Source organism: Pristis pectinata, chromosome 1 (genome assembly GCF_009764475.1).
Source record: "Pristis pectinata isolate sPriPec2 chromosome 1, sPriPec2.1.pri, whole genome shotgun sequence".
Classification (NCBI taxonomy): domain Eukaryota; kingdom Metazoa; phylum Chordata; class Chondrichthyes; order Rhinopristiformes; family Pristidae; genus Pristis; species Pristis pectinata.
In genome coordinates this window covers 52,330,730-52,343,097 of record NC_067405.1, presented here as the reverse complement: position 1 = coordinate 52,343,097, position 12,368 = coordinate 52,330,730, and the positions used below count along the sequence as shown (strand labels likewise).

The 12,368-nt window shown below is 45.7% G+C and overlaps 1 protein-coding gene across 1 annotated transcript in view; it reads right to left on the bottom strand.

The window, feature by feature from the left end:
- The window catches only part of zc3h15 (zinc finger CCCH-type containing 15), a 30,028-nt gene extending 19,311 nt beyond the window's left edge, over window positions 1–10,717 (bottom strand). The window contains exon 1 of the mRNA XM_052030815.1: window positions 10,309–10,717. Coding sequence (XP_051886775.1) covers window positions 10,309–10,380 — 72 coding nt within the window. The 5' untranslated portion in view covers window positions 10,381–10,717. The remainder of the gene's footprint in view (window positions 1–10,308) is intronic.
- Between the last annotated feature and the right edge of the window lie 1,651 nt (window positions 10,718–12,368).

Here is a 12,368-nt window from a genome sequence, read left to right as displayed (position 1 = left end):
AGGGCTTGAGCTACGAGAGAATGGGTAGCCTGGGACATTTTCTTCCCTGGAGCATAGGAGGTAGAAGGGTGACGCTCAGGTTTATAAAATTATCAGGGGCACAGAAGAGGTGAATAGTCATAGTATCTTCCTCAGGGTAGGGGAGTCAAAAACTAGAGGGCATTGGTTTAAAGGTGAGCAGTGAAAGATTTGAAAGGAATCAGAGAGTAGTGGGTATATGGAACAAGCTGCCAGAGGTGGGTACAATTACATTGTTTAAAAGACATTTCAACAGATACATGGATTGGAAAGGTTTAGACGGATATGGTGCAAATGCAGGGAAATGGGACTAGCTCAAGTAGACAACTTGGTTGGCATGGGTGAGTTGAGCTGAAAGACCCAGTTCCGTGCTGTATGCCTCTATATGTGCAAAGCAAGAGTAGAACAAGCCTGGGCAGTGGTCCCACTCAGCAAAATCTGGAGCATTATCCCCGATTGCCTCTCAGCAGTTTATACTCGAGACAAGTAGATACAACACTTTGTTACAATAAAAAGGGACCAGAACATGTACACGAGAAGCAACTTATGAATCATGCATACAAGTTATGCAACACTCACAGAATTGGTGGGATCTTTCTCCACAGGGGGTCTTGAAAACAATGTTCTACATTTTATTTTTAATAGGGTTTTTATTATAAGGGTTAGATTTTAAGGTTCTTTTTTAAGTTGTTTTATAAGTTTTTAAATTGGGAATAGTGGGGGATGGACTGCGCAGGCGCGTGATGTCGGCAGGTAAGGCACGGGCAGTTTAAAAAGCAAACCGCCATATCCAGCGAGCAGCGTCAGAGCGGGCAGCTGAGCGAGAGGGAGCAGAGTGGTCGGGCTTTGGCTTAAAGGGGCAAGGCAGGTGAGTAGCTGGTAGGTAGGTAAAGGTTAGATTTACCTATTATTGGTTATAAATTTTTAAGTAGAAAAACTAGGGGAAAAAGAATTAGTTCTGATGGAGGACATGGTGCTGTGCTGCAGCTGCTTGATGTGGGAGCTCGTGGACCACAGCAAGGTCTACGATGGCCACATCTGCAGTAAGTGCTTGAGGCTGGAGGAACTTCGGCTCACAATCAATGAGCTGGAGTTGCAGCTTCAAACACTGCGCAGCATCAGGAAGGGGGAGAGGTTTGTAGATACTATACATAAGGAGACAGTCACCCCCCCTTACAGCAGGTACTACTGGAGTCCAGGAAGTAGATAGAATGGTGACTGTCAGGGGAGGGAAAAGGAAAAAGAAAACGAACAGGCAGATAGAGCAGAGGACCCCAGAGGCTGTTCCCCTCAGCAACAGGTTTTCTGCTTTGGAGGCTGTTGAGGGAGATGACCTGCGAGGGTCTAGCAGCAGTAGCCAGGTCTATGGCACTGGGACCGGTCCTGCTGCTCAGAAGGGAAGGGAGGAGAACAGGAAGGCAGTAGTGATAGGGGACTCGATAGTCAGGGAAACAGATAGGAGGTTCTGTGGCAGTGAGCATGAATCCCAGATGGTATGTTGCCTCCCAGGTGCCAGGGTCTGGGATGTCACTGATCGGGTCCACAGGATTCTAGAGCAGGAGGGAGAAGTTGTGGTTCATGTTGGTACCAACGACATAGGTGGGAAGAGGGATGAGGTCCTGAAAAGTGAGTTTAGCGAACTAGGCAGAAGGCTGAAGAACAGAACCTCGAGGGTAGTGATCTCAGGATTACTGCCAGTGCCACGCGATAGTGAAGGGAGGAATAGGAGGAGATGGCAAATAAATGCGTGGCTGAGAGGGAGGAGGGAGGGAGGGTTTTAGATTTTTGGATCATTGGGATCTCTTCTGGGGAAGGTGGGACCTGTACAGAGAGGACGGGTTACACCCGAACCTGAGGGGGGGCCAATATCCTTGCAGCCAGGTTTGCTAGGGTGGTTCAGGAGGGTTTAAGCTAGATTGCGAGGGGGAAGGGAACCAGAGGAGTAGGTCAGAGGAAGAAGGGGATGGGGAAAAGTCAGATCTGACAGGTAGAGAGGCTTTGAGGAAGGAGAAGCAGAGCACAGACTATAAAAGTAGTAAGGTGGATGGGCATCAGGAATAAGGGAGATGAACTGAGAGCTTGGATTAGTACATGGGACTATGATATTGTGGCTATTACAGAGACGGCTGACATCAGGGCAGGAATGGATATTGAATATTCCTAGTTTTCAGTGTTTTAAAAGGGATGGGGGGGGAGAAGAGGAGGAGGGGTAGCGATACTGGTCAGGGACACTATTACAGCTGCAGAAAGGGTAAATAATGTAGAAGGATCCTCTCTAGAGTCAATATGGGTGGAAATTCAGAAGAAGAAAGGGGCAGTTACCCTTCTGGGAGTATTCTATAGGCCCCCCAGTAACAGTAGGGATACTGAGGAGCAGATTGGGAGGCAGATTTTGGAAAGATACGAAAATAACAGGGTTATTATAATGGGAGACTTCATTTTTCCAAATATTGATTGGTACCTACTTAGTGCCAAGGGTTTAGACAGCGTGCAGTTTGTTAGGTGCATCCAGGATGGATTCCTGACACAGTATGTTGACAGGCCGACTAGAGGGAATGCCATATTAGATCTAGTTTTAGGTAATGAACTGGAACAGGTGACAGATCTATCGGTGGGTGAGCATTTGGGGGACAGTGTCCATTGCTCCATAACCTTTAGAATGGTCATGGACAGGGAAAGGAGCAAACAGGACAGGAAGATACTTAATTGGGGAAAGGCAAATTATGAGGCTGTAAGGCGAGAACTTGGGAGTGTAAACTGGGGTGACATTTTTGAAGGGAAATGTACTGTGGAGATGTGGTCAATGTTCAGGGATCTTTTGCAGGATGTTAGGGATAAATTTGTCCCGGTGAAGCAGAGAAGGAATGGTAGGGTGAAGGAACCGTGGGTGACGAGAAAGATGGAACAACTAGTTAGGAATAAGGCAGCGGCATACATAAGGTGTAAGCAGCAAGGATTGGACAGGGCTCGTGAGGAATATAGAGTAGCAAGGAAGGAAATTAAAGGACTGAGGAAAGCGAGAAGGGGACATGAAAAGACTTTGGCGAGTAGGGTTAAGGACAATCCCAAGGCTTTTTTCTTGTACAAGAAGAGCAGGAGGATGGCTAGAGTAAAGGTAGGTCCGATTAAAGACAAAGGTGGGAGGATGTGCCTGGAAGCTGTGGAAGTGGGCGAGGTTCTCAATGAATACAGTATTCACCAAGGAGAGGGGCCTTGATGATGCTGAGGACAGTGTTGGTGAGGGTAATGTTCTAAAGTATGTAGATATTAAGAGAGAGGATGTGTTGGAGTTGTTAGAAAATATTAGGACAGATAAGTCCCCGGGGCCTGACGGAATATTCCCCAGGCTGCTCCTTGAGGCAAGGGAGAAGATTGCTGAACCATTGGTTAGGACCTTTGAGTCTTCGTTGTCCACAGGGATGGTACTGGAGGATTGGAGGGTGGCAAATGTTGCCCCCTTATTCAAGAAAGGTAGTAGGGATAGTCCAGGAAATCACAGGCCAGTGAGCCTTACGTCTGTGGTGGATAAGCTGTTAGAAAGGATTCTAAGAGATAGGACCTATGAGTATTTAGAGAATCAAGGACTGATTAGGGACAGCCAGCATGGCTTTGTGAAGGGAAGATCTTGCCTCACAAGCCTGATAGGGTTCTTTGAGGTGACCAGGAAGATTGATGAGGGTAGTGCAGTGGATGTGGTCTACAAGGCATTCGACAAGGTTCCGCATGGTAGGCTTCTTCAGAAGGTCAGAGGCCAAGGGATCCAGGGAGGCTTGGCCGTGTGGATTCAGAATTGGCTTGCCTGTAGAAAGCAGAGGGTTGTGGTGGAGGGAGTGCATTCAGATTGGAGGACTGTGACTAGTGGTGTCCCACAGGGATCGGCTCTAGGACCTCTACTTTTTGTGATATTTATTAACAACTTGGATGAGGGGGTGGAAGGCTGGGTTAGCAAGTTTGCAGACGACACAAAGACTGGTGGTGTTGTGGATAGTGTGGAGGGCTGTCGAAGCTTACAGAGGGATATTGATAGGAAGCAGAGCTGGGCTGACAAGTGGCAGATGGAGTTCAATCCAGAGAAGTGTGGGGTAGTACACTTTGGAAGGACAAAATCCAAGGCAGAGTGCAAGGTAAATGGCAGGATTCTGGGTAGTGTGGAGGAGCAGAGGGATCTGGGGGTTCATATCCACAGATCACTGAAAATCGCCTCACAGGTAGATAGGGTAGTTAAGAAAGCTTATGGGACGTTAGCTTTCATAAATCGGGGGATCGAGTTTAAGAGCCACAAAGTGATGATGCAGCTTTACAAAACTCTGGTGAGACCACACTTGGAGTACTGTGTCCAGTTCTGGTCGCCTCATTATAGGAAGGATGTGGAGGCATTGGAAAGGGTGCAGAGGAGATTTACCAGGATGCTGCCTGGTTTAGAGAGTATGGATTATGAGGAGAGACTAAAGGAGCTAGGGCTGTTCTCACTGGAGAGGAGAAGGATGAGGGGAGATGATAGAAGTGTACAAGATATTGAGAGGAATAGACAGTGGACAGCCAGCACCTCTTTCCCAGGGCACCAATGCTCAAAACAAGAGGACATGGCTTTAAGGTAATGGGTGGGAAGTTCAATGGAGATGTCAGAGGGAGGTTTTTCACTCAGAGAGTGGTTGGTGCATGGAATGCGCTGCCTGGGGTGGTGGTGGAGGCTGATACATTGGATAAGTTCAAGAGATTGTTAGATAAGCATATGGAGGAATTTAAGATAGAGGGATATGTGGGAGGAAGGGGTTAGATAGTCTTAGGTGTGGTTTGAAGGGCGGCACAACATGGTGGGCCGAAGGGCCTGTATTGTGCTGTATTGTTCTATAGTTCTGACAACATAAGCTATTATTTCCTGACGTCCTAAAAAGAGGTCTTTTGGAGATCAAAGAATCAGCACTTCTTTGGGATGTGGGAGGAAACCAGAGCAAAAGGAAACCCCACACAGACAGGAGATCAGAAATGAACCTGAGCCACTGGAACTATTAGACAGTTGCACTACCTGCAGTGCCACTGTTTTTTTTAAAAAGCATACAGATAGAAACCTGATAAGGCATGTTGGGTAATGCACTTCTTAGTTGCTTACACCTTGAAACTAACACCTTAAGGAATTTCCCTGAAATGTCTATCCCCAAATTAGTCTAGGATTGTTAATCTATTTTTGACTTTCCTGAGAGATTACCTTGCTGGTTGCAGGTAGAGAACGCAGATGTTTCTATTATTTTGTTGCAACATAGCCAATTGTAAGAACTCAGTGGGCTTGCCCATCTTTTAGGAGCCTCTGCTTGCAATATTGAAACTAACTGCATATACCAACTTCCCAGAAACTAAAATATGTAAATTTAAGAGCTTTCTTTCCCCCCCCCCAAGACTGATGAATTTAGGGTTCACTTAAACATAGATAACTCAATAAAAATCCAAGATAGACTGCAAATTGAATTGCCACAAGTAAGAAAAATTAAAAAGACATCAAAAATTTCGGAACATAGAAAAAACTATGCTTAAACAAACTAACATGAACCACCCCAAGGACTTGAACACAAGAATCTAAATGGTGCTCCCAACATACTGAAAATTTACCTTCCTGTGGATTTAATGTCAACCTAAGGAAGTTTCTTGCTGCACTCTCAGGTGTGTTTAAAAGACCCCATAGCACTATTCTGAAGATCAAAGGAGTAATCCTAGATGTCTTGGCTACTATCACCACTAAGTATCTGGACATTATCATTTTAAGCAGTCTTGAGTGTGAAAGTTAGCTGCATAAATCGATAGCAACTGTCATGTGGTTATGAAAGGCACTATACAAAGTCAGCCTTTTTTCTTTCCAAAGGGCCCAATGAGCAAGAAATGTGCATTCTTCTCCCAGTCTTCCTGATCAATACACTTGACCATGCATCTTGTTGTTCTGCACAAGATGCATATCAATGCCACCCTGCACCCACCAATTAGACCGTTTGTTTAGTCACAAAGCTCAAGAACTTAACATGCACGACTGCTGTGATATTCTGGCTCAAACTGAAACATATTGTCTGCAACAAGAGTTCCCCACCCATCTATACCTTTGCTAGTTTGCTGCTCTAGCAATTTGACCTTCACCACAGACATGTTTTTCCAACTAAACTTTTCTTTTTCATATGATCTCAAAGATTTTGACCAATTCCCCAATCCCTCCACAAAGAATCCTATCCCCTGCATGGAGATAATTACTCTGCTTTCGTCTTCATTTTAAATCGTGGCATCCTCCTTCAGAGCTCCATAAAAATTTGACCATACAATACCACAAATTCTCTCTCCCATGATTTTAATCACTTATGAAATTTTTGTGCTCAAGTCTGGAGTAGGACATTTAATTTTCATATACATCTTACCACCTAAGTTGTACCTTCACAAGATCTCACCTGCTTAAAACAATTCCAACTGTAATTTATAGACACCCATTTGCTGAAACCTTGGCCATCATTCACAACTCAAAATCACTATCACTGACACATTTGCCCCAGTACGATCATTCTAGTTCTTCCTGCAAAACCAAGAAAACAAGTCGAGTCAACATCACAACTGCATAAACAAGTCACAAATCACAATCCACAACCTTGGAACCTTATCCAGTTCCAACTTCTCCCAAAAAAATATTCCAGCTTGTAAACAGGATTCCCAGTTTGTTATACTTTACTTTCTTCAGGTTGTGACTAGAGTACCTTGAGCAACAGCTTCACTATCCACCTGTGCCGATATCTTAAAGATTCATCCTTGGCCCACCTCATCTGCACATTGACCCTAACAATAACAAATACAAAGTCAGATTCCATACAAGTGCAGACAAAACTCAACTGTTTATCCATTGATTCTGCTTGCCCGCTGTAATATTGCCTCACATTACCTCAAGCTGAACTAGTTTATTTGCACACAACATCATATTCAAAGATGAGCTGATCTTCAATTTGATTTTTTTTAAAAGGTATCTGAGTAACTAGGACACACCCATGGATGTTCATACAGAAGTTCAGAAATCATTAAGCCATCATTATCTGAAGTTGAAGATATACTGTTATCTTGATTAAGGATTGGCTGAACATTAGGAGAAAGTTGCGATAATGGACAGATATGCTAATTAGCAGGATGAGACTTGGCAATGATGTGTTAGAACTTCAACTGATGAATAGGATAGAGAACCACATATTCAAGTTTAACAATGACAAAGATAGGTGGCAATGTTACCTTCTATATATGGAAGCATAAAATATGTAAGATATGAAAATGATTAAAGGCCATAAAAGTGAAAAATAAATTTCAATACAGACCATAGACAGGACCCTCTCCAGGTTCCCAAAGGATAAAACAGATCACTTTCTAAATAAAAAGCTGGAAAATGACTTTCATAGAAACTTGGGGATCATTAAAATGAGAAGATTCAAAAGTGTTCTCATCCTGTAAAAATATTCACAAGGCAATAGAAGTCATGCCAAAACAAAACAAAGTTTAGCGACAACAGCTCTGCTTTCAATACAGGAAGACCCCGGCTTACGAATGCCCGTACTTACGAACTGACCTTCGTGGTCGGTTCGTAAGCGGGCCCAGCCCCCGATCCTACCATGGCGGCAGCACACCTTCTTTGGCACAACCCCAGGCCAAGTGCGCATGCGCGGACACTGTTCCGAGTTACAGACGAAATCAAGTTATGAACAGTCTCAAAAATGGAACTCGTTTGTAACCCAGGGACTTCCTGTACTATAATTCCAAGCAAACTCATCACCAAACTCCAAGACCTGGGACTCAACACCTTCATCTGTAACTTGACTTTCTGACCAACAGACCACAATCAGTGAGGATAGGCAGCAACACCCCCAGCATGATTATTCTCAACACTGGTGCCCCACAAGGCTGCGTTCTCAGCCCTCTACTCTACTCCTTGTATACTCATGATTGCGTGGCCAGATTCTGCTCTAACTCCTTCTACAAGTTTACAGATGATACCACCGTAGTAGGCCGCATCTCAAATAATGATGAGTCGGAGTACAGGAAGGAGATAGAGCGCTTAGTGACATGGTGTCATGACAACAACCTTTCCCTCAATGTCAGCAAAACAAAAGAGCTGGTTATTGACATCAGGAAAGGGGGCGGTGTACATGCACCTGTCTACATCAATGGTGCTGAGGTCGAGAGGATTGAGAGCTTCAAGCTCCTAGGAGTGAACATCACCAATAGCCTGTCCTGGTCCAACCAGGTAGACACCATGGTCAAGAAAGCTCACCAGCGCCTCTACTTCCTCAGGAGAAAGAAATTTGGCATGCCCCCTTTGACACTCACCAATTTTTATCGATGCACCATAAAAAGCATCCTATCTGGATGCATCATGGCTTGGTATGGCAACTGCTCTGCCCAGGACCACAAGAAACTGCAGAGAGTTGCGGACACAGCCCAGCACATCACGGAAACCAGCCTCCCCTCCTTGGACTCTGTCCATCCCTCTCACTGCCTTGGTGAAGCAGCCAGCATAACTCTTCTCTCCTCTCCCATCAGGCAGAAGATACAGGAGCCTGAGGGCACATACCACCAGGCTCAAGGACAGCTTCTATCCCACAGTGATAAGACTATTAAACGGTTCTCTTATGCGATGAGATGGACTTGTTTGACCTTGCATCTTATTGTCTACCTGCAATGCACTTCCCTGTAGCTGTGACAGTTTACTCTGTATTCTGTTATTGTTTTTACCCTGTACTACCTCAATGCTCTCTGTACTACCTCAATGCACTGTGTAATGAATTGATCCGTAAGAACAGAACACAAGACAAGTTCTTCACTGTATCTCAGTACAAGTGACAATAATAAACCAATACCAAAGCCCTGTTAGACGACGTGGCATTTTATACTTCCTTCTGAACATCTCAAAAGACAGATGGACCTTGGGAGTAGATTTGAAGATGGACTGAATAAGGCTAAATTACAAGAATTTACACCACTTATTATTGCATTTCTTACAATTCAAGTTGAAAAGTAATTTGATTGACATTTTCAAGACAAAGGACAGCACAGCAGAGCTAGAAAACTATTTCAATGGTTGGAGAAATGCAACTTAAAAATTAGGCATTTCAAAATTGAAATTAAAGGTTTCTCTAGGTAGAATTTTGTAATTCTCTTCTGTAACTGGCACTTGAGATGGGCTCAATAGTTAATTTTAAATCTGAATCAGATTTATGTAAAAATGAAGAATATTAAGAATCATGGAGCAAAGACAGGAATATAGAATGAAGTAGATCAACCACACTCTCAGACTTGCAGGGCAAAATTATTTTAATGCTACTTAAACTGCAGTTTTTCCCATCACAAAGACATCAGACCTGTAATGAAGCCTGCTGTTCACTTCTTCATTTTTGGAACTCACAGACTATTTCAATTTTGTTTTGGCTAGTGCCCATGTATTGCCAACTTCAATTCATCATAAACTGTCTTGCTTGAAAGTCCCTACTCAAATCATATTTCTCTCTCAAGTTAAATACTTTGAGTTCAAACCCCTCATGTTTAAACTTGGGCTGCATTCTGCCTTTCAGTCCGCTGAGCGACCCCTTCTCTGGTAATCCCACCGATGACAGCTGTGTACACTTTCGGTCACATGCTCTGAACTTCTGTCCCCAAATCCTCCATCTTTTCCTGAATGTTATCCCTTCATCCAAACCTAGACCGGCTGTTCAGCACTGAGGAGTTTCTATGCTGTCAAATGAACATTCTTTCAATCGAAATGGCAAAACAAGGCCTTGCTTCGTCACCGAGGTGCAGGCAAAAAAGAAACTCGGGTTGGGGGCACGTCAGGTCAACCAGAGGCAGAAGTGTCAACGCTCACCAAAACAGACCCAGGTGGACACTGTCATTTTGTATGAAACCGGCCCTCGTTTCGGATCCGAGATACCGACAGAAGTCACACGTATGAGGGTTGCCTGGGAAAGAAGAGGCCCTACCCGCTAGCTAGGAGGAGGAGGAGCCGACAACCATGCGCCTCCGTCGCTCGGCCCATTCCCCACCACATGGCCTCCGGGCGGTGCGCAGTGAAACGGCGCCTTCACTTCACTCCCCCCCCCCCCCCCCCCCCTTCGCCCCGCCGGGACACTCGCACAACCGGGCGTAAGAGGCCGGGCCGGGCCGGGCCGCGACCCCACCCGTCTGCGCGGCCGGCACCCCCCGTCCTCCCAGGCGAGACCCGAGACCCCGGCTTCGGGGCCTACACGAAGGTTCTGCTCTTCCCACCCCCTCCTCCATCCACCCGCCGCTCACCTCTATAACCTTCTCCTTCTTCTTCTGCTCGGTCTTCTTGCTGGGCTGGCTGGACGTTTTCTTGGGGGGCATGTCACTGTGTCTGCCTCTGCCGCTGCCTCAATCGCTGCTGCTGCTCCGCCACCAAACTCGACGATCCACCAAGCGCCTCACAAACCCGGGCCGCCGCCGCTACCGCTGCTGCCGTCGTCGCGCCGCCTTCTGGGTAACACCAGCACGCGCGGACGCCCTGGCAACGACAATGGGAGGGGTGGAGCCTGGAGCCTGGAGCCTGGAGCGGTGGGCGGGCGGGCGGACCCGGCGTTGCGCAAGCGCACAGTGACCGCTCGGGTTCCCCGGGGCTTGTGGCTGCACTGGCTTCGCCCACTCGCTGATCCGTGCACCGTGCTCAGCACCAACGTGGGCGGGGGAACTGGTGAACAGGGAATCCATTCGGATTTTTTAAAATTATTCCAAAATAAACTTTATTCCTAATAAAAGACAAACTATATACAATTATAAAACAGTGCAAGCCTTAACATTTTTGTATAGGATTCATTAGTATTACCTTTTTATATAAAATACAGCACCAATGCCACACGTGTGGCTCCCTGGGGGCTACCCAGTCCCGTATTTACAATATTTAGGCGCTTTCTTGCCTGACCCCACCCCACCCTCTCCAGTGGCAGAAGAACCCTAAACTGTAGTCTTTCCCCACTGAGCCTTTGCGATGGCTGCACCCAGCTTCATGTGTCCGTGCCACAACACAATCTCACTCTACCTGTGCTTCACGTAGAGATGTGCCAAATGGGAAATGACTCGGTTCATCCCACCTTCTTATTGTACTGTCCACTTTTGCCCTCCAGGAAGTTGCCATGTGCAGGCAGTGTTATTGCTCATCTTCACACTCTGCTCTAGGTACCCCGTGTACTCACAAAAATATCCACTTGGTGCTTAGGGGCTGCAGGGTAGTTTAGCGGTTAGAATAACGCTATTACAGTGCCAGCGACCCGGGTTCAATTCCCGCCACTGTCTGTAAGGAGTTTGTACGTTCTCCCCGTGTCTGCGTGGATTTCCTCTGGGTGCCCCGGTTTCCTCCCACATTCAAAAGACGTACGGGTTAGGAAGTTGTGGGTATAATATGTTGGCACTGAAAGTGTGGTGACACTTGCGGGCTGCCCCCAGAATACTCTACGCAAAAGAGATGTATTTCACTGTGTGTTTCGATGTACATGTGACTAATAAAGAAATCTTATCTAATGCAGTGTAAATTGATCGCTCGCCTCAGTCTTCCAAACAGAATGGACAAGACTACACAAAAGGCATAAGATGATGAGTCACTGGACAGCAGTAACTGCCTTGCTGGCATATAATGAGCGAGAATCTGTGAACCCAGCAGTAGTTACTTTGACTCTCAAAATTCAGCTTGTTCCTTTGTTCATGTAGGGCATGAGGTTCTGTTTGGATCTGCACTGTGGAGCATAACAAACTCACTTGGACTTAGAGCAGACAGGGAATATGTCTTGGAGACACAACATTCCATCAACATTCTCATCCGCCTGGCAGAACTTGTTCTTATCCTGAACAACTTCTCTTTTCACTCCTCTCACTTCCTCACAAAGTTGTAGCCATGGACACCTGCATGGTCCCCAGTTATGCTTGTCTTTTTGTTGGATACATGGAACAGTACCTGTTCCAAACCTACTCTGGTACCACTCCCCAACTCTTTCTCCATTACATTAATGTCCGCATTGGTCTGCTTCCTGCACCCATGCGGAACCCATCAATTTTATCACCTTTGCCACCAATTTCTACCCTGCTCTCAGATTCACTTAGACCATTTCTACCACTTCTCTCCCTTTTCTAGATCTCTCCACCACTATCTCAGGAGACAAACTGTCCACTGATATTTACTATAAACCCATCAACTGAAGGTCATGGAAACTAGGAAATTCAAGGAAGAGAAGAATGATTTCCTAAAACATCAATATTACAAAAGAGGAGGTGTTTACAGTCTTGAGGCACGTATTGGTATTGGTATTGGTTTATTATTGTCACTTGTACCGAGGTACAGTGAAAAG